At 41.8% G+C, this 25,773-nt stretch overlaps 1 protein-coding gene across 3 annotated transcripts in view; it reads right to left on the bottom strand.

Annotated features, from left to right (window-relative positions):
• The window catches only part of MYO1D (myosin ID), a 319,454-nt gene that overhangs the window by 61,310 nt on the left and 232,371 nt on the right, over positions 1 to 25,773 (bottom strand). For 2 of the 3 annotated variants that reach the window (XM_081805376.1, XM_081805375.1), the window contains exon 21: positions 22,523 to 22,677. In XM_081805376.1, the coding sequence (XP_081661502.1) occupies positions 22,523 to 22,677 (155 nt within the window). Of the gene's footprint in view, positions 1 to 16,973; positions 18,927 to 22,522; positions 22,678 to 25,773 lie in introns of those variants that run through there. The other variant, XM_081805377.1, reaches the window with a different exon arrangement.

Below are 25,773 nucleotides of genomic sequence, written 5' to 3'. Positions count from 1 at the left end.
ATTTAGAGAACACTACTCAGCAACTACCATGTGCTCAAAAAATACATTTTGAGTGAACGACTGTATTGGGACAGAACGGATTCTGCAATAATCATGACAACAGTAAGGACATCAGCCACCATCAACTGGGCACCTACTCTGTGCCACACCCGCGCCACCTGCTGGGCCAGACCGGCCCGGATCCGACAACGTGTGAAGCAGGCACTGTCATCCTCACTTCGCTGATGAGGAATCGAGGTGTTAGAAGGTATATGGACGTTCGGGAAAGCATGGAGGGTCTTTCGTGCAGACCAGTCTTGGTCCAAAGCCTGTGCTCTCTTCGCTGTGTCATGTCATGCTGCTTCTCAAGCATGGACGTGTTAGTGGCTCAGGTTCCAGGTCCTTCCAGGTGACTCGGCCACTGTGGGGGTCTCACTGCGCTTCGTCATCCAGCCCAAGCAGCCCCATGGGAAGGCAGTGCAAGGGCACCACAAGTAGGCGGGCACAGAGGCATACCTCTCAGAGTGCCCTGTGTCAGGCACTGTGCCTGCCCGGCTCCTGGGGCAAACGGGGCCACTGTTCCAGGTTCTGTCTCCATGCCCAGTGGACTCAGCTCTGTGGCTCAGAGACACACCCTGTCCAAGCCAGTCATCTCAGAGAGGCATTTGCTAGTTTCAGAAAAGATGGCTGTGACCTGTGGGCGGCTCGGTAGAACCTGTTTGCAAGGCTAGGAAGGCAACTCAAAAGGCATGTCACAATAATGGCCAGAGCCAGCTTCCTGTGACAAGGTTATGCCACCTTCTAACCCAAACTTGGGGGTTCAGAGCTCCTCTCCCTCTCGAAGACCTTTTCTCTAAAAAACTATTAAAAATTTCCCCTCAAGTATTTCTCAGAATCTTCTATCTCTGTGATTTTTTTTTTTTTAAAAGGCAGGTTGATAGATACATAGCTAGTATTATTTTGGAAAATTATTAAGACTTTAAAAGACTAGGGCCACATTCAGAACATCTATGCAACTTTGACGCTGTTCAGAAAATTATAATTGGAGACAGATATTTCTATAACCAGCACTTAGGCTAGTCTGTGTTTAGAATATGGTTAGAATTATAGTTAGTTTTCAAGGCAAGTGGTTGCTACATCTACGACTTCCCTCTCTGTGGAGAGACTCTCTGCCTCCAGTCTCTTCCATCTACAAATTGTCCTCCTCGTGGCTGCCAGAGTTGTCTTTCCAGAACACAAATCTGATCAGTTCACTCGCTTTATGTGACCTACCAGCCTCCTCTGCATAGCCTGTAAGTCAGGTGGCCATGGGATCTGTCATCTGTCTGGGGCACTCCTGAGAGTTAAAGGACACAGCCCTATCAGTTATTACGTTGGGGCAACAGGCCTGACCAGGACGGTCCCTGGCAAGCTAGGACCTATAGTCATCCCACACAGAAGGTGCTTCTCAGCCTTCCCTGACCCTTCCCCACCCAGACCGGCTTCTGAGAGGTACCTGCCCTTCCTGCCCTTTCCAGCTGCACATCTCAGCCCTGTTCAGCTTCTCTGCTGGACTAGTGAGTGTACCTGCTTCCAGACCAGCTCCAATGACAGCCTCATACCCTCTCCAAGGCAGGGTGGGTGGGTGGGGGGGTGTCTGGCTTTCATGCCCTCATGCAGCTTTAATACAGCCTTTCCTGGATTATCAGCATATATTTATTTATATTTATGTATATTGCCCTCTCTAGACTGTGAGCTCCTCAAGGTCGGGGGACTGAAACCACCCTTGTGGCTACCTTCCATGTATAGAGAAGGGTGTTTCATGTGTCTTAGGTGCTCAGGAAATGTTAGTTGATAATGGATAAATAAATTCCATGACTAGAGAATGTTACTCAATAAATACACCGAGTTCTGTGTTATAAATAAATGTTTATGACTATCGTGTTTTATTAAGAGCCACTGACTATCCTGGTATCATAGAAACTTCAGTCAATTTCCACGTAAGTGAGTGTATGGAAAAATAATATTATTATGAGTAATTTGTTTTCTCAGCAGTGAAGACGGTAACAGGCATATTTCATTTCCATTGTTCATCAGGGATCGTGTTGCTCTGGGCCAAAATGCTGAACCTGCGAAGTGGTGACTAATATCTGAAGCGTTCTGAGTTGTGCTGGGCCCAAGGGCACACAGGCCTCTTAGCTTGAGCTCATATGTGGTGCTCTCAGACCCTTGATAAATTGTGTATCAGAGTTTCCTACAGAGAAGGCACTGGGTGAAATTCTTGTGAGGCCCTTCCCTATCCAACCTGTTTCTTACAATGGTGAACACCCAAGAGAAGTGAAAGGAAGTTCTCCAGACCAAGACTGAAAAATATCACCTCCCACTGGGTGAGCAATGGGGTACACGCCCAGCAGCGTGAATTCCCTGCCTTGGTAATGTTTTCCCTCTCCCAAAGCCTTCATCTTGAAGTGATGAGCAATGACTGGTAAACTCCTAGATCTAGAAATATCTGCATTTCCAGTTACTTTATAGAGTGGGGAAGTGAATGCAACTCAGTAGTCATCCCACTATGATAGCTTTTCCACTGGTGTTGATCCTCAGCACGCATAACTGAGTATATCAGAGAGACAGAGAGTAAGATCCGTGAATAAAGGAGACGTGAAAGGTCAGAGGTGCATCTGTGAAGGTGTCACAGGTGAGTCACTAGGTGGTGAGAGCTGTTCCCACAGCCCCTGAGAACCAGAAGAAACCACAGCACAGGGAAATTTGGAATAGGACCAAATTTCCTGAGAGGGATGTTTAAGGTCATTCCAGAAATCACCGAGGGGGCTGGAGGTCCTTAAAAACAGAGCAGTTATTAAGCAGTCGGGGATGAGTTCTGTTGAAACCTGACCATGGCTTTGAACTTGCTGGAATCTTTAAGCTCTTCCCAACCCCATAGTCTCCAGATACTCCATCAACTGCCAGTGAAAGATGAGCAGAGCCCAGAACCAGAAGGGCCCTGTCAACCACATGACTTCTATTTTTAGGCATCACTAACGATGAAAAGCAGTAATACCTGACGTTTTCCATCACTTCACCAGCCTCTGAGACTCAAAAACTTGTCCTAATGTGAAGTCAAACTTTCTCGGTTGTGAGTTAGGGACAGAAAAGTGTGCTCATGTCAACACTCATCCACAGTGAGCTAAGGTCATCACACTTCCCAAGGCTCGTTGACCTTCTTCATGCTTCCAAAGCCACTGTTGTAAAGTTCAAGAAAATCTAAAAGACTGGATGAAATCCTGCTTTGCCATGATTGCCCAGGTGGATTCTATAATGCCAAGTTTTGGGGTCTGGGAAATATAAGCCACCCAGGGCACAAGTCTGTTGCTGGGGAGGAGGAGGTAAGGGAATGAAGTAATAGACTAGTATTTACTCCAGGCTAGAGAAAGGGGCTGGCTCCAGGGAGGACAGGGTCTGGAAGGGGGAAGGTGGGGCAGAAGGAGAATCAGAAGTCACAGTAACAAATAGGCTTAGAGCATGGAGGGAAAAGGAAATAAAAACACACAAGAAGAGAATTTCTCCTGAAAGTAACTCAAAAACATCACTCAGAGGAGGCCTTAGAAGGGTCTTTCTCCCATTCCTGCTAGAGTAGGTGAGTCAGCGGGACATGTGCGGGCTGGGCTGGAGAAGGAAGGCAAAAGCAGGTGGCAGGAGGGTGGGAGGGGGGAGGTTCCCGCTGTGAAGGCAGGTCACTGCCAATGAGCTGGCCAAGTTTCTAGCTAAAGTATATACTTGCAGTCCTCCACCTGGCCCTCCCTCAGCTGTCACCTTTTCACTCTCTATTCCTGTCGCTGCCATCCCTCTGTTCCTTCCAACTGGTTCCTATATCAAGCCTTTCTTCCCTTCCTGGAGCTCCCAATTTCATCAAGTTTGCCAAATGGCCTACAAAACTGCAAATGCTGGTAAGGGTGAGGGCAGTTCTCTAGAAGGTGGCAGAGGACATGGAACAGGGTTTATTTTTTTATTTTAAAAGATTTTATTTATTTATTTATTTGAGAGAGAGAGAGAAACAGCATGAGAGGGGAGAGAGTCAGAGGGAGAAGCAGGCTCCCCGCTGAGCCGGGAGCCCGATGTGGGACTGGATCCCACGACTCCAGGACCATGACCTGAGCCGAAGGCAGTCGCTTAATCAACTGAGCCACCCAGGCGCCCGTGGAACAGGGTTTAAATTAGAATTAAAATTATATCAGAAATGTTCAAACTTGTACAGGTCAAGAAGGGAACTGACAACTAACCTTTCTTATTGACACCTGGTAGGATCCCCACCACCACCTTCTAGCACATTGTAACATGGAAAATTTTTGGTATTATTTTGACAAACTAAGACTTTTAACACCCCCCCACCCCACCCACCTATGACCGTTCAATTAATTTGGGGAAATCAAAAAGCACTTCCATTCCACATGCAGAAAATCTGATTTTGTTGAAGTGATTAAAAACATTACCCTTTTATTCTTTAACAAAGTAACCCACACAGAGGACTGGAAAAAAAAACCCCACAAAACGAAAAGCAACAGTCCCTTGACCCGCTGCTCCATTTTTTCATGCTTGTTTCAAATTGCTTCTATTTCTAGTTCTTTTGATGGTTAACTCCAATCACTGAATAATGTGCTTGTGCCGTTCTTTCTCACTTTATCAAGTTTAGATATTACCCACTGTCTTCCTTTCATGACAGATCTGCATTTGGATCACTAATCACCTCACACCTCCCTCATCTATACCTTCATCAATACAGCTCTACCATTTTTGATTATCTTTATTACTTTAAATAATAGATGTCTCCTTTGCTTTGTTCCATCAAGAACCCGAGTCTTTCTTGCTCACCATGTGAAGTGAGGATATCAGCGTCTCACTCTTCGTTTTAGCACTTCTGGCTTCCCTCCAGCTCCTGCCTCCTGTCTTCCTTGGGGGTTGAGAATGCTTCTTTTGTAACAACTCTGACGATGAGCTCTTGATTTTACCTCCAAAAGGTGCTTCTATCCCAATGTCCCTCTCTCAGTCAGGGCGACCCCAGCTACCAGGTGCTCCGGGCAGATATCAGTCCTCTCTTTCCCTTTCACCCTACGTAAGCCCTGTCATCGTCATCCCCCAAACGTATCCTCACCGTCTCCCCTGCTAAAATGTTAGTGCAGCGACCACCTTCTCTTTCTTGGACCAGCCACATCAAGCCCTTGTCCCGCTACAATCCATCCTCTACAAAATGGCCAGAGTGATTTTTTTTTCTGGAACATAAATCAGCTCATATCACTCCCCTTGCAAAAAAAGTCTCTCGCTACAACCTCCTTCCCGTTGCCCATAAAGCCTTAAAGGATCTGCCCTGGGCTCTAACTTCCATTCCCTGCTCTCTCCCCCGCTCATTCACACTGCTCCAACGGGACTGGCTCTATCTTTTGACCACCACAGAGAAATACTGTTTTAGGGCCTTTGCTCTTCTATTTGGTAACACCCCAGATCTTGTCCTTCTCGTTATTCAAATCCTAACTGAAGTGTCACTCCCTCTGAGAGATCTTCCATGTGAGCAAAGCAACCTCCTATCTCCAGCTGTGCTCTGTCATCATGTCATCCTATTTTATCTTCTTCATAGACTCTAGACATTATCTTACTTATTTACATGTGTTCATTGCTTCCCCCCTTTCTAGAATGTGAGTGCCGAGGGCTATTTTGTTTACTGTCTCTATCCCCATCACCTAGAACAGTGCCTGGAACATAGAAGGCATTAAAAAAATATTACCAACTCATGTTTTGTAACATAACTAAGGCTTCTATACTTTTGTCTAAGATTAAGTCCAAAAGCTGGAAACCAAGCAGTGCTTTATTATTGCAATCATGTAATTATTATTCACTACTTAATGAAGTACTTAAGTAATAACCCCAAATATGTTCTCTCTTGACTGTTTTCTCCCCCCGTGGAATTGACAATTGCCTTTTCGCTTTCATGGTCTTGCCTTTTAAGAAGAGAATAAAACCCTCGGAATCCCCTTTTCCCCAGGTCCCATTCACTGAAGCCCTTGCTCAGAGCTAGACTGATGGTTCAAAAAGTCTATACCACCAGCTGCCACTTGGACTTTGTTTCCCTCCTGATTTGGATCTACTGTCTCTTGGCTCACATATCTTCTTCTTTTATTACCGTAGTTTGTCGGAATATATCCTCAGAACATTTCCTAAGAAAGGATGTATGAAAACTCCCTGCTTTTCTGATGTTTTTTTCCCCTTGTTCATTTTGGCCTTTTGTTTTCTTTTCTTTTTCTTTCTTCCTTCCTTCCCTCTTTCCTCCCTCCCTCCCTTCCTTTCTTTTTTTAACTTCACACTGGATTGATACTTTGGCTAGGGAAAGAATTATATAGGTTGACAATACTTTCTCCTCAGGGCTTTAAAAACAATTTTCCATTATCTTTTAGCACCCAGTATAAGTGATGAGAATTCACATTTATTCAGTTTTAGGTATAATTTCAGTCCCAATTAAGACTTCCCACGAAAGAAGTCTTACTGTCTTCTGTCTCCATCTGTCTACTGTAAACAGTAGGACTGTTTACAGTAGACAGAGGGAACACAATTGTATCAGTCCTGGCAAGGAATGATTACTCAGACTGACGCATACAAGATGAAATTGTGTAAGGCTGGCAAATTCAATGGAATTAGTTTAAATTATAGTATGTTAAGTAAATAAATTCAATTTTATTTCTTCCAAAATATAGGTGGTGCCTCTACAAATTGTTGCCTTTATCAGGCTACATACATGCCTTCCTGTAAGTCTTCCCTAATACTTCTCTTAGCAAACCTCTTATTTCCAGCACTCCTAGTTCACCTTCATGGCGCCTGGCGCAACTGTAACTGCTTTCCACTATCCATTTGCGCACTCGGTGTGGTAAGGAACAGGGTGTTGCTTACTGTTGTATCTCTGGCATCTAACTTACCTGTGAAGGCCTGGCATTTTTTGAGCTGGGCTCATTATTAGAGGTTGAGGAAATGAAAGCAAAGGCATACAAGATGAGCTGCAGTTGAAGCCCTGGGAAAATCAAGAAGCTTATCCCTGTGGAGCTTTTTAGGCTCCTGGTCCTAACATAAAGCCAGTAGCTTTCAGAGATCATGAGCTTTGGAGTCAGAGAACTTGAATTTGACTCTGCTCTGTCATGTATTAGCTATGTCATCTTGGGTAAATCACTCATATGTTCTGTTTTTATTTTTATTTTGTTTTTAAAATTTTAATTCATTTATAGGTTCTGAACCCCACTTTCTTCCTGTAAAATGGGTAAGTATGTCTCCTTTGTTGTAGAGTGACTTTGAAGAGTAAATCAGATAATTTATGTAAATAAACTGGCACAATAGTAGGACCTTAAGGAGTAGTTGTTACTATTACTGTTATGAATAAAAGCAATAAAAAGTTGACATATAGAAATCAAAAGTAAAGCACTAATTTTGATGAAAAAAATCCAGTTTATATTCTGTCAAAGTAAGACTAAAGCACGATGAAGATATTTTAGGGTAAAACTGAAATAATTAACACAGATCTAAATGATCTGAGGCTCCTTTTGGTCCAGACCCAATGTCCTTCACACTTCCCGTATTTCCACCCCCTACCACCATCGGTTCATCTGGTCTATATAGCTTAACCCATTAAAAAATCTTTAGGCAGGAGCCTCAGGGTACAAAGCCTTACATTCAATCTCTTTTGTATCCTTTTACTTACCAATGAAAATTTTGAATGTGTAAAATAGAGATTAATAAGGTTTTATTATCAGTCTTACACTTAGAATACATTTTGTTTGGCTAAACAGCATCAAACCTACATGTGGTGTGACTGTACACAACACAGAAAGTGATTTTGGGGGTGACTTATGGATACCGATCTTACTATTTTAGCCTTACTGGATGTGGTGAGTGCTCTGTCTGCTCAGGGGGCCTCCTCTTTCCATCTCATATTGTGGCCTTTACTCACCGTTCCCTCTGGGATGGTCTTCTCCTAACTTTGTTTTCCCTCTGTTCTCTTTTTAGGGTTCCCGTTCCTTTGCTTTGGAGTTTGCCCAGATGGCTGCCCCTCAGAGAAATGACAGCTGGACTGAAGGGTCAGGAATGAATTCGTCACAGTCTGGAGAATTCCTAGGATGACTCTCTGCTCAACTACCCCTAGTGGCCATCAGCCCAGAGGGTTCATGTACCCATGGCAAGGAGAAATAAAATGGGCCTTTTTAAAAGGCAGGTTCCTATTATGCGTAACACTGAGGAAGCATCTTTTTATTTGGGTTTGTGGTCAATCAATGCCCTCATCTGAGAGATGTGGCAACAGTGGAGGGGTGCAGAAACAAGGCAGACAGGAACCTCAAAGCCACAAAAAGCCTTATACTTGATTCTTTTTTACCTTATACTAAAGGGAACCCACTAATAGAATCCGAGAACAAAATTGCAATAAATTTAGCTCATTGCTAGGTAGATCAGGGGTGAGTCAGGGAGAAGGAAGAGGAAGCATGTCAAAATGTCTATTTTCTCAAGTGTGCAAGACAAAGAACACTGCAGAGCTCGCAAGCTAGCTACTCTGTTCTAGTCGCTATTTAGGTTCCAAGTCCTGGGACCGATGGCAAGTTTTTAAAGCTTTATATTTAAAGGAACCTGGGTTCCCTGACCCTCTTACTCTTCTGTCCAGGATGGACACAACAAAGGGCAGCCCATTCAGGAACCTGTATGAGCCACCTGCCAAGGCTTTCTTAGGACACTGTGATGTTCTAACTCTAATCTTGTATAAAATAAAGATGAAAACATTTTCTAACAGTACAATAAAGAAAATTCTGTAATACATATCAAAAACACCTCAGACCCTGTTCAGGATATCAAAACCACTCAAACCGGACTAAATATGATGGTAGTCCACGTGCCTAAGAAATGTGCTTCTGTGGGTTAATATCCGATTTTCTCAATCTGATCAAAATCAGCTTTGGTTTATTATTGCCACTCTTTGGAAAAGAGTAAGTGAGGGGTGCCTGGCTGGCTCAGTTGGAAGAGCATACAACTCTTGATCTTGGGGTCATGAGTTCGAGCCCCATGCTGGGTGTAGAGACTACTTAAATAAATTAAGTATTTGGAAAAAAAATTATTAAGAAGAGTAAGTGATTCAGAGCAGAGATAATGTGTGATATCTAACAATTAATTAAGACTTGTCAGGTGCTCGGATGTTTATTTTATACTTTTCATTTTGCCAAAGGTATACTTTCAGGCTTGAGTTCTGCTCTTCTGAACAGATGCCTATTATTTAACTAACAACAACGGTAAGTTTATTTACCAAGGATTCAGCCTAGTCACAAAATAGTGAATAATATGATCGAGCTTCCACTTGTGAGAGTTGAAAACAGAGCCTAAATAAGAATCCAACAGATGGAACTTTTAACATTCAGAAACAAGTTTCAAAGAGACCCCTGAGTTACCTGTTAGAATGCTCAGGTTTATAAAACAGAAGAAATGGCTGGCAGAAACTGTACCTATGAAGGTAACAGAACATGGCTTTGAAATCTTGTATACATGAAATAAGTTCCTTGGTAAAAATATCTCCCTTTGTGAGTGGTCCTAAGTTCTTTTTTTCAACCATATGAGAGGTCCAATAAACCACCATCAAATGACAGGGGGGGGTCCCAGGGGCAGAGTCTCAAGGGCATCAGAATCCCTATGTGCAGGGGTTTAAGAACTGAACCCTGGTCTTCTCAGGACCCCCAGCTACTTCCCAATTACAGAATCACTGCTTTGACAGCTGGTAGAATAAGCACCGCAGGACCTTGCTGACCTGGGAATCAGGATGAGCTGGCTGAGCTTGGGACTCATCTCCTGCAACTGGCTTGTCAGGTTCTCGCCTACACAACAGGTGCTGGGAGCTGGTCTTCTTAAACTTGGGCAGTATAAACACTTAAACTTTTGAGTTTAAAATCATAGAATTTAGCATCAAAAGAGAAGCTATCTTAAAGATCAGACTATACTTTCATATAATCTTTCTTATAATTTTTTTTTTTTTAAACAATTTGGCTTTTGCCACCAACACTTTACTAAAGGCACTTCCAAAGGCTGCCAAGTCAAATGGACTTTTCTGGGGGCTGAATCCCCTTTCTTGCTGAGGCACTTGACCATGGTGCCCTCTTCTTTCCAAGACAGGACTCTACCCAAGCGTCCTCCTATCTTTTTGAGCTTCTGTCCATGAAATCCAGGAATCCCCTAGGCCTCCAGCCTGACCCCTTTTCTCACTCTGCATGTTCTCTGTGGTGACTTCCTTTGGCTTTGGCATCAATTCAAACTCATTAAAGTGCCTTCAAGTCCTTGACAATCTGGTCCTTCTTACTTCCCTTTCTGGTAGTTTTTCCTTGCCACTCCCCTCCACCTAGCCTCTCCCGCCACTGCACTGGACTCCTGCTCACTGTTCTTAACAGGGCCTGTGTATTTTCAAGTATTTCCGTTATGGCTTGGTTCCTGCTTTCTTCTGCCCCAAATACACTGCCCCTCTCCCCTGCACATCCCACCCCAGGCACCAGATCCGAGGTCCACGCTTATTAACAACGGTATTGAGGTATCACTGACATACAATAAACTCCGCATATTTAAAGTATGCAATCTGACAAGTTCTGAGGTGTGGGTGTACCCAGGAAAGCAGCGCCGCACTCAACACACCCACCGCCTCCCAGCATTTCCTGGTGCCCCTCTGCGATCCCGTCTCTCTGCCTCCCCTACTCTCCCTTCTCAGACAACCACTATAGATTAATTTGTATTTCCTACAGTTTTATATAAATGAAATCATATGGTATGTACACTTTTCAGGTGGGCCTCTTTCATCAAGCATTCACTTTGCAAGGAATTTTGACGTTCATAGTGTGTATACACAGTTCACTTTTCTCACCGCTGGGTAGGAGTCCACAGTCTGGACAGACAGCAGGTGGCTTCTCCATTCACCTGTTAATGGACCTTTGGATTTTTCCCAGTGTCTGGCTGTTACAAATAAAGCTGCTCTGAGTATCTGTGTATAGGTTTGTATGTGGCTGTTTACTTTCATTTCCTTTGGTTAAATACTTAGCAGCAGCAGGACTGAAATAGATGGCAAGTGTGTGTTTAACTTTTTAAAAAACTGTCCTAATTGTTTTCCAAAATGATATTGTAAAAGTGATGATACAAATTATTCAATTAATACAATTATCCCAATGGACAATACAGTTATCCAAAAGTTATCCAACAGGACTGAATCCTATCTTAGGGAGAAAGCATTCAGTCTTTTGTTATTAAATATGATATTGCCTTGAGATTTTTCATAAATGCCCTTCATCAGATTAAGGAAGTTACTTCTGTTATCAGTCTGCTGGGAGTTTTATCAGAAATGGACATTGAATTTTGTCAAATGCTTTTTCTGCATCTATTGAAATGTCATATGGTTTTTCCTTTTAGTTTATTTATATGGTGAATTACATATATTGATTTTTGATTGTTAAATCATCCTCAGATAAATCTCACTTGGTCATATGGATTATTCAGTTTTTATATTGTTGAATTTGATTTTTCCTTCTATATACTGCTAGAGTGGAACACTAAATTTTGCTTAGATTTTTTTTCACATCTCCATGCCCAATGAGTATTGCTGTAGTTGTGTCTTTTCTTGTGATATTTTTGTCTGGTTTTAGTATCAGGATAAGGCTGGCCTCATGGGATGAGTTGGGAAGGATCTCCTTCTCAATTTTCTGGAAGAGTTTGTACAAAATTCATATTATTTCTGCCTTAAGAGTATAGAATTCACCAGTGAAGCCATCTGATTGTGAGTTTTCTTTGTGGGAAAGTTTTGATGGCTAATTCAATTTCTTGAATAGACACAGAACTATTCTGGTTATTTATTTCTTCTTGTGTGACCTTTGATAGTCTGTGCCTTTTAAGGAATTTGTCCATTTCATCTAAGCTACCAGACTTGTGGGCATAAAATATTAATAAAGATATATCCTGGCTATCTTTTTAATAGCCACAGAATCAGTATGCAAGTCTCATCTTGACATTGGTGATTTGTGTCTTCTGTTTTTCCTCATCATCTGACTAGATGCTTATGAATTTTATTTTGGTCTCATTGATATTTGCTTTCATTTTTCTATTTCATTGATTTCAGCTCTGATCTTTATTATTTTCTTTCTTCCATTTTCTTTGGTCTAATTTGCTGTTGTTTTTCCAGTTACTTGGAAAGGAAGCTGAGGTTACTGATTTGAGACCTTTCTTCTTTTCTATTCTAGGTATTTAGTGCTATAAATTTCCACCTAAGTATGCTTTTAGCAGCATGACACAAATTTTGATATGTTGTGTTTTCTTTTTTTAAAGATTTTATTTATTTATTTGAGAGAGAGAATGAGAGAGAGAGAGCATGAGAAGGGGGAGGGTCAGAGGGAGAAGCAGACTCCCCGCTGAGCAGGGAGCCCGATGCGGGACTCGATCCCCAGACTCCAGGATCATGACCTGAGCCGAAGGCAGTGGCTTAACCAACTGAGCCACCCAGGCGCCCAATATGTTGTGTTTTCATCTTAATGCAGTTCAAAATACTTTCTATCCTTCCTTTTAATTACCTCTTTGACCCATGGGTTACTCTGAAGTGTTATTTAGCTTCCAATTATTTAGGGATTTATCAGAGATCTTTTTATTATTTCATGGCAGGGATCTCAGAATCTGTTATATTAATTGTGACTTGTGTCATGGCTCAGACAGAATATAGTCTATCTTGGCAAATGTGTACTTGAAAAGAATGTGGGTTCTGATGTTGTTAGGTCCTATAAATGTTAATTAGGTCAATTCGGTTACTTATTTTCTGTTGATTTGTTCTATCAACTGTTGAGAGAGGGGTATTGAACTTGCCAATGATAATTGTGGATTTGTCCATTTTCCCTTGCAGATCAGTTTTTGCTTCCTATATTTGAAACTCTCTTATTAAAGACATAAACATTTAGCTTTGTTATATTCTCTTCATGAATTGACCCATACTACTTTGTTACTGCTATTTTTAAAACAGATAATTATCTTTTAAAAAGAATGAAATAACAAGGAAAGAATTTTATATATTTACTCATGTAGCTCTTATTTCTAATTGCTCTTTAATCATTTGTGGAGATCTGTATTCTCATGTGGTATATTTTTATTCTGTCTAAAGGATTTCCTTTAACATTTCTTGTACTGTGAGTCTACTGGTAAGGAATTTTTTCAGTTTCTCTGTCTCTGAAAAGTCTTGAATTCATCTTAATTTTATTTTTTATTTTCTTTTTAGAGAGAGAGAGAGTGGTGGGGGGGGGATGAGAGGCAGAGGGAGAGGGAGAGAGAGAATCTTAAGCAGGCTCCATCCCCAGTGTGGAGCCCAAAGTGGGGCTTGATCTCACAACCCTGAGATCATGATCTGAGCTGAAATCAAGAGTCAGAGGCTTAACCAACTGAGCCATCCAGGCGCCCCTCATCTTCATTTTTGAAAGTTATAGAATTATAGGTTGACAGTTTTTTCCCTAAGTACTTCAAAGATGTTGTTCTGGGGCATCTGTCTGGCTCAGTCAGAGGAACATGAGATGCTTGATCTCGGGGTTGTGGGTTCAAGCCCCATGTTGGGTGTAGAGATTACTAAAAAAATAAATAAACTTAAAACAAACAAACAAAAGATGTTGTTCCACTGTTTTCTTGCTTTCATTGTTACTGACAAGAAATCTGTGACAACTTTATCTTTATTCCTTTGTACATAATGTGTCTTTTTCCTCTGGCTGTTTTTAAGGTTTAATTTTTAGCACTGGTTTTGAGCAATCTGTGATATGCCTTGGTGTAGTTTCTTCATGATTTTTTGCATGTAACTTCTAGGATCTGTGGGTTTATAAAGTTTTTGTCAAATTTGGAAAATTTTCAACCATTGTATCTTCAAATATTTTTTCTGTCTTCCCCTTTTGGTTGGGCACTTCATTTACACATATATTAACCGACTGAAGTTGTTCCACAACTCACTGGTGATCTGTTCCTTTTTCCAAAAATTTCTCTTTTTGTCTGTGCTTCATTCTGGATGGTTTCTATTGCTTTGTCTTCAAGTTCACTAATCTTTATTTCTGTAGTGTCTAATATGCTGCTAATCCCACCCAGTGCATTTTCATGTCCAACACTGTAGTTTTCACTTCCAGAAGTTTGATTGGGTCTTTCTGGATACCTTCTGTGTCTTCAATTATTAAAATGTAGTGATAGTAACTATTTTAATAGCCCTGTTAGCTATTTCTAACATCTGTGGCAATTCTGGGTTGGTTTTGATTGATTTTTCTTCTCATAATGGATTGTATTTTCTGCTTCCCTGCAGGCCTGCTAATTTTTGACTGAATGCCAGACACTGTGAACTTTACCTACTTAAATGCTGGATAACTTTGTATTCCTTTAAATAGTCTTGAGCTTTTTCTGGGTTGAAGTTATTTGGAAATAATTTAATCTTTTTTTTTTTTTAAGATTTTATTTATTTATTTTAGAGAGTGAGAGTGCATGTGCACGAGCAGGGGTAAGGGGGAGAGGCAGAGGCAGAGGGAGAAGCAGACTCCCCACTGAGCAGGGAGCCCCCCATGTGGGGCTTGATCCCAGGACCTTGAGATCATGATCTGAGCTGAAGGCCTATGCTTAACTGACTGAGCCACCCAGGTGTCCCTTGATCTTTTTTTTTTTTAAGTTTTCATTTATTTATTTTTAGTAATCTCTAACACCCAGCATGGGGCTCAAACTCACCACCCCAAGATCAAGAGTCGCAAGCTCTACTGACTGAGCCAGCCAGGTGCCCCAGTTTGATCTTTTTGGATCTTGCTTTTAAGATTTATCAGAGGAAACCAGAGCAGTGCTAAGCCTAGGGCCAATTATTCCCCACTACTGAAGCAAGACCCTTGTGTGTACTATACTCAATGCCCTGTGAATGATGAGGTTCCCCAGTCTGGCTACTGGGAACAGGAACTACTCTTCACTCTCTGTGATGCCAGGCATTGTTACTGCTAACCTTTTTGTATAGTTCTTTTGTTCTCAGGTAGTGTTCTAATACACATGCACTGATCAGTACTCAGATGAATATGTAACAGGGATCCCTGCAGGTCTCCAGAGTTCTCTGTGTAGCTCTCTCCTGTTACCCTGTCCTGCAAAGTTCAATGGCCTTAGTCTCCCAGGTTCCACGATGGTTCTCTCCCTCCTTCAGCCATGGCCTGCATATTCCCTCACGGCAGTAAGCTGGGGCAACCGTAGGGCCCATCTCATTTGCTTGTCGTCTCTCATAAATCATCATCCTTTATCGTCTGATATCCAGTATCTTGGAAATGACTGTTTCATGTATTTTGTCTGCTTATGGATGCATCAGACAGGAGAGTAAATCTCATCCTTGTTACTCCAACTTGTCTAGAAGTGCAAGTCTGCCGTTTTAACTTGGAGATCTCTTTATAAGCCTAGTACAAATGCCAGTTCTCTTTGATGAGGCTTCCCCAGAACATTTTCCCCATCTCTTTCTCCCATCGAGAGACATACCCTGACCTCTGTGCTTTAAGTCACTTTCTCTATACTTCTACAAACTTATTATGAGTTATACACTTGTCTCCCTCAATAGACCACCAACTTCTTGAGGGAGAGAGAATACTTCATGTATTCCCATGCCATAAGATGATGTCTGATGTGTGACTGAACCTCAAGAAATATTTTCCCCCTTGTTTTCTATGGTGCTGGCTAACCAACCCTGACTTTCATTTTTACCATCTTACTCATTTGTAAGTGTACAATTCAGTAGTGTGAAGTTTATTTACAGCGTTGGGAAACACTGCCAGGACTTTTTCATCATTATGTGAACAGAAATATATATATTTTTTAACTGAATGAACAAATTTGGTGCAGACCTTTAATCTTACACATAAACTGTAGAACAAAAAAGGTTGATCTGCTCAAGACCTTAGAGCTAGCTGGTGGCAGAGCTAGGCCAGAAGCCACACGGCCTGTTTCCTGTCAAATACTCATTTCTACTAGGTCTGTTAATTTCATGCATATGCTAAACAGAGAAAACCAAGAACTGTTTTGCATCAGAGAAGCCTCAGATATGGAAAGCCAGAAGTTACTAATTCTGAATGGCATAATTTAGCTAGGCTGGGCTTGTTTTTCCTTTTTTCTTTTTTTTCCCCCTTCATTTCTTTTGGTCAGCAAGCAATATAATATCCTTTAACAAACTGTTCCCTGATTTTTTTTTCTGACAAGTTCTCTGAGTCATCTAGTAATATAAGCTGCTTTCCTTTTCTATTTCTTTTTTTTTAAAGATTTTTATTTATTTATTTGAGAGAGAGAGAGAATGAGAGAGAGCACATGAGAGGGAGGAGGGTCAGAGGGAGAAGCAGACCCCCTGCCGAGCAGGGAGCCCGATGCGGGACTCGATCCAGGGACTCCAGGATCATGACCTGAGCTGAAGGCAGTCGCTTAACCAACTGAGCCACCCAGGCGCCCTTTCCTTTTCTATTTCATACCAAAATTTCTTTTCTCTTTATAGCCTCAGTCGGATTCTTTTCATTTTCTATGATATCTCTAGGCCTGATATCCTTCCTCCTAAGACCGCGATATAACTCCTTGCTTCATTTGGTAATGATTCTATCTTACCAAAGATGGTGCATGGATTGAGATGTTTTTTTTTTCCACTATGAACATTTTATGTGAATCTATATATGTTACTAGTTGCTTTTTTCTGGGAGAAAAGATATTCTAAAATAATCTCATAACTTTAAAATATATATATTTTTTTGTTTTTCACATTTAAAGTGACAATTATAGAATATGTGCCACTTCATCATTTTTGAGACAAGTTGAAAAGAAGTCTGAGTCTTTCTTACTGCCATTGTGCTCCTTTATAGGTCTCATAACTAAGGAGACATCTATTTAGTCCAGAAGCTCTTGCACAAAAGGTGCATATGGATTCTGCTGGGTTCCTTTTCCCACTCTCCCAATTCCCAGTGAGAATCCATTTCTCAGCCTTTCAGCTGGGGAGCCGGCTGATGCCTACAGCCTCTAGTTGTGGTTCTGAAGTCTTTTACTTATTCTGCAGCTGCCGATCTGAGCAGGAATCCCTACACCTTGTGTCCCTGTCAGCTTACTGACAAGGGGAGTCTGAAATTACTTGTAGTTCTTCAGTTGTTAAAAAGAAGTAAACGAAAAGCCTCAACCCCTAGCATACAGCACACCCAGGGCTCTCCTGGTAGCTCTCTTGGTTGCTGATTTAATATCTGGAAATCCCTATTCACTTCTGTCCCCAGATGTCTTACAGTGCTTAGAGCTGTAATCTTGTAACCCGTACAGGAGAGAGGTATTCCTAAAGGGAAGGAAATTTTAACAGGGTTCTTCCTTTCTTTCCTATACAAGGAGGGCTCCGTCACCACCTTCTGGTTGGCAAGAGGAAGGGCTGGAAGTGTCCTACAGCCGGTGGGCCCCGGTAGCCAGCCTTGGCAGTCACCGGTGACCTACTGGGGGTCCTCTGACTGCCAGGCTCTGTTCTGAACACGAGGGCAACTGCAGCCAACAACAGAAGCATAGTCCCTGCTGACATGGGGCCTGCATTCTAGTTGGAATACATGTGATAAAGAACCGAGTAAAGATACAGTGTCAGTTGGAGATGAGAGCTGGGGGAAAAAGTTAAGCAGGGCAGGGGGACAGGGAGCGCTTGGGGGGCGGTGAACTGCTGTTCTCTAACAAGATGGTCAGGGAAGGCCTGATGAGGTGACACGTGAGCAGAGATGAAGGACGTCCCCCTCAGTGGGCCTGGGGCTGAGCAACATTTAGTTTCTGGTACTATGGGAGGTCGGCATCTCTTTCTGTGTTTTCACATGTGTATCTGTCCTGGGAGGCGGAGGATGGTGAATTTTGGCCACTCACTTTTCTCTCGCCATCAGTGAGATGCCTTCAGTAATTATAATTTTAAGTGGCCCAAACTCTTCCTAATCATAATCTCTAGCCTCTATAGTTGGCTACCTACATTATTCTCACCTATCTTTATTTAATATTTTAAATTGTTATGTATACGGCTATGATTAGTAACCCAGCATACAAGGAAAGCAATTTGGGAATACAGATCAAGGGAACACATGAGAAGGCGTATTTGGGGTCAGGGACAGAGGAGAAGGAGACACACGTGAGCAGTGGGGAGGCGGTGAGCACTGGCTGTCGGACCCTGGTCAGGAGGCCTCCTTTCCCCAGCCCCCCGGCCTGTACTCCCCGGGCCAGACCAATGGCCTGCTTATTGATCTGAGTCTAGCCCTGAGTTAAAAGAACAGAAGCAATGGCGCTCTTTTAATTAAGCAGATATTAAAGACATTGCTTATGAAAAACAAGCAGCAGACGGCACTGACTTCTGGCTTTCATCCACAGAAACAGAAAAAGAAAAAGAAGTTTCTATGCCTGAGACTAGGGTTACACGGAGGTTTCCAGCATCCAGTCAGGCAAATGCCTGGACAGCTGCTTAGGGCAGATGGGTCCTCTGATGGCTCAGAATCGCAGGGTTTCTGGTGACTCTCTAGCCCAGGCAGCCGACGTGAGACCATCTGTTCGCAAGTGGGCAGGAAAGTTCCCTACCAGCAGGTCGCCGCTGCTGAGGCTGAGACACAAGTCAAACACCAAGCCGGCCATCTCCATAACCTCTGCAGAGCAGACAGGCCTGGCACACCACTGAGGAGGAGACCTGGCCCTGGGCCCACGTGCCCTCGACAACAGGGCCACACGCAACAAGGATATTCGCAGAGGCTTTCTGTTTGGTTGGTGGTTTATTTTTATCCTTTTTTTTTTTTTACTTCAAAAAAATTTTGTTTGTTTTTATGTGAGTATAGTTGACACACAATGTTACATTTGGTTTCAGGTGTATCCAAGAGGTTTTTTTCAAAGTATTCAGATGCTATGAGATAGATCATTCAACTCAGAAGGCTCTTTTGTTCTTGTCTACTTTTCTGAACAGGAAAAGAAAATAACCATGAATTCAGAGCCACCTATAATAGGCCTCAAAACTAGTTACCATTTGTTTATTATTAAAATGAAAAAGATTTTTAGAGAAGTAACATACATTTATTGCAAAAGGTTTAGAGTAAAAAAATAAATAAATCTCCCTCCTACCTCTTTCTCCCAGTACCTATCTCCCCTACCCCTCCAGAGATAGACAGTGTTACCCATTTCCTACAATCAGAAATTGTCTATAATACATACTCATATATGAACACACATAATACATACATACATGTCCTTACAACTTTATTGGCTGTATTTAAAATGAACAAAGGCATTTTTTAAAAAGACTGTTTTTAAGTAGGCTCTATGCCTAACGTGGGGCTCGAACTCACAACTCCAAGATCAAGAGTCACACACTCTAGGCACTGAGCCAGTCGGGCGCCCCTAAAATGAACCAGGGCATATTAAAGCCTCTGAGAATAACCACAGTAAAGAAGCCTGTTTCACTTTGTTAGCATACTATCTACTGGTATTTGACCTGGGGTCCCCTCCCTCCCCTCTGGTGTAATTTCTGATCTGTGGAATAGAGCCAGGACTCGTTGCTCCGGCTATATCAGGTGTTTCTGGATAGGTCTGTGCTTGAGCTGTCCTTTTTTAAATTTTTTTTTAATGTAAAGATAATTCCCATATTTTTCTTTTTTCTTTATTTGCCTTTCCTTATTTTCTTTGCTCCTTCTTTTCATATTGCCTATGCATGGTTCTCTTGATCTTTTCTTTCTGGTTTATTATTTGCTTTGAAGGGGGGCAGCTATTCGCTGAAATGCAGTTCTTGAAGAGGTGAGGGTACCAGGTAGGGTGGTCCTACAAGCTTCAGTTCAGGCTGAACTCCTCGTCACCTCACACCACGTCAACCTCTCTCCACACTGCAGTATCATCTGCATGAGGCCGCTTCTTCCCTCAGCTGGGTAATGTCCTTTCTCTTTACCCTCCTTCCTACACGGGGGTCAGCATGACTTAGAAGTTTCTTTAGGCCCCACACACTCTTGGACCAATTTGGGGGTATTTTATTTAGGATTAAAAAAATCTCCACATGAAAGTGGGACTGGAGTATAATTTTCTTTTCTCATGCTATCGTTATTTGTTTTGGGTATAGCACTGTGTTAGCCTAACAAAATATGATGCCCAAATCTCCATCTCCAATTTTTTTTTTCAAAATTTTTTACTTGTTCCTCTTGTCTCTGAAACTTGGTTGGAATGTTGCTCACAGATTTTTAAATCCTCTCTTTTAAAAGATTTTATTTATTTATTTGACAGAGAGAGATAGTGAGAGAGGGAACACAAGCAGGGGGAGTGGAAGAGGGAGAAGCAGGCTCCCCGCTGAGCAGGGAGCCCGAGGCGGGGCTCGATCCCAGGACCCTGGGATCATGACCTGAGTTGAAGGCAGACGCTTAATGACTGAGCCACCCAGGCGCCCCTCTCTATAAATTTTTAAAGGTGACCCAGATCTAGTCTATCAATGGTTTATTTTGTTATTTTGATCCCTTTCCTTCTGACTTCTAACCAGAGAACCTCTCAGAATGTTCTTCAGGGAAATTATCTGGAAGATAAAATATTGGTCTGAACTTAAATCCCTCTCACCTTTGGATTTCCACAGTTAACCCAGGTTCAAATAAGATCATGTGCCACATCACTGTACTTGTAAAACACAATATAATTTTCAAAGTTACACCAGTGATATGATACTTGACAATAAAGGAAAACAGAGCAGAAATCAAATTAACCTTTCCTCAAGAAGTCAACAACAAGTTGATGACTAATACTAAGTCAAAATTCCAAGCCTGAATTTTCTGGGGGCCGGGAGGAGGGATTTTATCTCTTATCTATACTTGACCTTTTATTCACAGAATAGGAACATCCAGAATAAATTATTAAAAATCTAGCATTTTGACAGCCTTCATCTCTTCCTTCCATTTATAATTTTTAAAGACATTTAAAATTCTTCCATATATTAAAGATAGGAGGGACTGCAACTAGAAGTGTTATCTCAGAATGCATATGTGAGGGAAAGAAAGCAATTGATAGTTCTAGAACCAGGTTCACATTTTCTACCACTTACAGAAGTATTTTAACAGGAGTTGGAATTTGCTAAACAAGGACCCAGATTAAGAAAAATACTTTAATTTCCCAGGCGAAGAAAACTATTCATTAGTACAGGCATCCAAATTAAAATCCCTTGAATTGTCCTTACTTTGCTAGAACTAAATAGTAGAAGGAAAATAAGCCTGCTAATTCGAGTGGCAGACATTACTGGAGAGATGCCTTTGCCAGGTCTTTCCCTTCCATTCTAAATGCCTCAGTATTTCTCTTCCCTTTCTTTGACAGATGGAAGGGAATTTTCCAAAGGCTTATCTGTTTACCATTGTTTCGGGGTAATTCCTTAGTTAGGTTCTTATTTTTTTTCCACGAGGTGACCATTACACATTTTTTTTTTAGATTTACACCATTGAAAAGCATTTAACTACATAGATAAAGATCTACTTTGATCTAGAATACAAGGTTTAATAACAAAATAAATGGTCTGTGCAGCGCACTTCTAAAGTTATACTGCACACGTTGATCCGCAAAAATGAACACAGTCAAATTAGACAGGGGGACATCTGATTCTAAATATGTCTTTGCTTAGAAAAAGAAAAGCTATGTCTAAACTAAAGAAAAAACCAATACTAATAAAGAAGACTCGATTACTTCTGGCAACTTAGGAAGTGTCGTGTAGGAAGAAATGGAACTGGAGATTGGACTCATTTCTCAGTCACTGAGTTTTGAGAAGTGGTTTTTCCCTGGCATCAGGGTGGTGGGGAGGCAGAGACAGTCTGCCACAATGGGAAGAAGATCTGCCTTTGGAGTCAGAAACACCCTACCCCAAATACTCCATGATACCCTACAAGGAAGGAAAACCCCATCTGTAAAACAATTTCAATAAATAACCAGACAAAATCACTCCCCTGCTTAAAATGATCATTCACTGGTCCACAGTGCCCCCCGGATCTGTGATGTGTATATTTCTCACATCACTGTTCAAAACGCTCCCCCTCCCCCACCCCCCCCAGCCGACATCATCTAGGTTTACTGTGACTATGCCATGTGCCACCCAAACTCCATGTTTTTGTATAGGTTGTTGCCTCTCTCAGAAATTCCTTTAGTCTTCATGGAACAATATGTCATCTTAAACCTGTTTTCTAATTTATATTCACATTAGACACACTCAGTGATTATATTTGGAATAAATGAGAAGCTGTGACAATAAGAATATAAAGTCATTTTTCTGTCTTAACTATGTTTGGATTGGCAATGAAGAAATCACCGGTGGGGAAATCTCTCATTGTTGGTTCAGCTGGAGGCTGGAAAAGTAGAGGCTCATTCCCAATCTTGAAACTAAGCTTGGATGCTAATTTTGCCTTCTGTGAAACAGATGATTTAAGTTGTTCTTATAAAGGAAAATAACTCAGTACACTGAAATTGGCCCAATACAAGTTCAGTAAGAATTATGATGAAAGATTTCATATGCTCAAAACGTGCCTCAGTTACAAAAATCAAGCTTTACCTCTTGAAATGATTCACCAGGACTCCAACAAGTTCTCCAATTCGACTCTCATGGGTTGGCTGTTTGCTGAAGAGGCAGACAATGAGGTCTTTGTTGTCTTTTGTATGGAACACTACAAGTTGGTCCTTTCCATTGGAGACGCTCAGACCAGTCAACTACAAAGGGACAAAGCATGGAAAAATATTAGGATGGTTCTCAAAAGAATAAATTTAAAAATACATTTTGTAATTTAATAATTATTTTTGATCAGTGACCCTGATGACTTCAGTTTTTACCAAGTCTTATGGAACAAGAAAGATGGAAGGAAATAATAAAGAGAAGACTAAAAACTAGTGAAACTGAAAACAGAAAAATAAAGAGAAAAATCAATGAAAACAACAAGCTGGTTCTTTCAAAGGACCAATAAAATTGTTAAGCCTCTAGTCTGAGAATAAAAGTGAGACGACCTAATTACCAATATGGAATGAAGGAGGGGATACCACTACAGACCACATAGACATTAAAAGGATAACAAGGAAATATTTTCAACAACTCTGTGTACATAAATTCAAGAACTTGAATGAAACCGAATTAATTCCTTGAAAGCCACAAACTACCAAAACTCAGCCAAGAAGAAATAGATAACCTGAGTACTGCTTTATCTACTAAAGAAATTAAATTTGTGGTTAGAAACCTTTTGAAAAAAGATGCGCCTGGGTGGCTCAGTCACTTAAGTATCTGACTTCGGCTCAGGTCATAATCTTGGGGTCCTGGGATCAAGCCCTGCAGCAGGCTCCACACTCAGTGGGGTGTCTGCTTCTCCCTCTCCCTCTGCCCCTCCCCTGGTTCATGCCCTCTCTCTCAAATAAATACAATCTTAAAAAAAACTTTCGAAAAAGAAAACTCCAGGTTCAGATTGTTTCACTGGTGAATACACCAAAGGTTTAAAGAAGAAATAACACCGGGGCACCTGGGTGGCTCAGTTGTTGGGCGTCTGCCTTTGGCTCAGGTCATGGTCCCAGGGTCCTGGGATCGAGCCCCTCATCGGGCTCCCTGCTCTGCGGGAAGCCTGCTTCTCTCTCTCCCACTCCCCCTGCTTGTGTTCCCTCTCTCGCTGTGTCTCTGTCAAGTAAATAAATAAAATCTTTAAAAAAAAAAAAAAAGAAGAAATAACACCAATTCTCTATATGTCTTCTTAAGGGGAAGGGAACACTTTGTAACTCATCTTATGAGGCCAGCATTATCCTGACATCAAAAAAAGGTAAAGGCAGTACAAGAAAACTGTAAATCAATATCCCATAGCCTTCATCAACATGGATGTAAGAATGGCCAACAAAACATCAACAAATCGAATCCAACAATATAAAGAACAGTAATATACAATGACCAGGTGGAGTTTATCTAAGAAATGCAAAGCTAGTTCAATATTCAATAATTAATCAATGTAATCCATTGTTGGAACAGAATACATAAGGCACATGATCATATCACTTGATGTGGAAAAACTGATGAGGGATAGAAGCAGAAAAATATTCACCTTTATCCCAGAAGGCTGACCTATAGCCTGCATAGTTTCGATAAGGATCAGATACGTGCTGGTTGTTACATTCTTAAAGGGTCTCACAACTCCCTATACACCTCACTGATAGTTATTATCAAACCGAATGATAAGCACCAGAGAAATCTTGTGAAAGTAGTTTCACGAGTAGAAATTCAAAGAAACAATTTATTTTTATTTTTTATTTTTTTGAAGATTTTATTTTTAAGTAATCTCTACACCCAATGTGGGGCTCGAACTCACAACCCCAAGAACAAGAGTTGCATGCTCTACTGACTGAGCCAGCCAAGCACCCCTTGAAGAAACATGATCTAATACTCCCTGTACATGTCCTCCCCCTTGAGCACTAAAGCATATACCCACCAGTTTCATACAGCAAACATGCAGCTCTTTCTGCCCATGGGTTCTGTCCCCGTGCTATTTAAATAAGCTTACTAAGGGACACATGGGTGGCTCAGTCGGTTGGGCGTCTGACTCTTGATTTCGGCTCAGGTCATGATCTCAGGGTTGTGAGATGGAGACCTGTGTGGGGCTCTGCACTCAGTAGGGAGTCTGCTTGAGATTCTCTCTCCCTCTCCCTCTACCCCTTTACCCCACCATGTGCTCTCGCACTCTCTCTCAAGTAAATGGATAAATCATAAAAAAAAAAAAAAGCTTACTAAGTTGCACTGTAAAATATCTGAAGAATTCTTTCTTGGCTGTTGCACTCCATGACCTGCCAACAACCCACATGGGGATTGTGGAGGGAATCTAAGAGCCTCGGTGTGACTTGTTAAGTCCCTTTTATTCCCCCAGCCTCTACTTGTTCTTTTCCAGAGATGTCCTGAATAGTATGACTCTTCTGAATGTGTTTTGTCCTAGGGCTTAGGAGACCCTCTTGCCTGTGGCTGTACTACTGGGAAGACAAACTCCTGCTGCCTGGCTGGACACCAGTATCTTGGCCATGATGGCGCTGGGCTCAGAAATCAGACCCTCCCTGTTTTGCCTGTTCTTTCAATACCTGGATTCTTCTCAGTCACAGGATGGCCATACACGTCATTAGGATGGTCGCACATCTGAAGACTCCTATGTAAGGTTTCCTCCTAAATAACTTGGTGTGATCTCTCAATGAGCATAAAATCTAAGATACATCTGACCATGTGCTTCCCAATAGGGACCAGTGGGAGCTATTACCCAGTTGAGGCATCCACCCAAAGGGAGACCGCTCCCTTGGGGCTGGATCACGGATAATGCTCTTGAGAAAGTTGCTCAGATTAGATAGGAGCGCCATACTTTTGGTTTTTCGTGTCTCTCATTTGTCCTTCCCCATGGGCTGTTCGGCATTCTCCATCCTGCTCTTAGATATATATGTCTAAGCTAGAAGTACTTACGCTTAATATGGTATAAAATAGCTGCCCCGTCTTAACAAAGGCCATGGCCTTTACCCCATCCATTAATACTAGATCTAGAGGCTTAAAAGGGTATTATTATTGGTTGCCAAATATATCAACTTCCCCAAATGGAAAGAGGCAGCCCCAATCTCTGTGGTGATTCAGTCCATTCACCAGCACCTACTGTAGTCTAGGATGTTGCAGGGAAGTGAAGGGAGGTCAACATCCCTTCTCAGGTAGTACAAAGGTGTCAGAGTGGTCCAGATCAGAGAGGCCTCCTGCCACTCTGAACCCCAGGAGCCTTTAGCAATGTTCCTGATGGGATGCCACTTGGAAGCTGAGAA

The sequence above is a fragment of the Leptonychotes weddellii genome, chromosome 15 (assembly GCF_054177405.1).
Source record: "Leptonychotes weddellii isolate Sample4059 chromosome 15, ASM5417740v2, whole genome shotgun sequence".
Lineage (NCBI taxonomy): Eukaryota > Metazoa > Chordata > Mammalia > Carnivora > Phocidae > Leptonychotes > Leptonychotes weddellii.
This window is presented reverse-complemented; position numbering and strand designations above follow the sequence as displayed.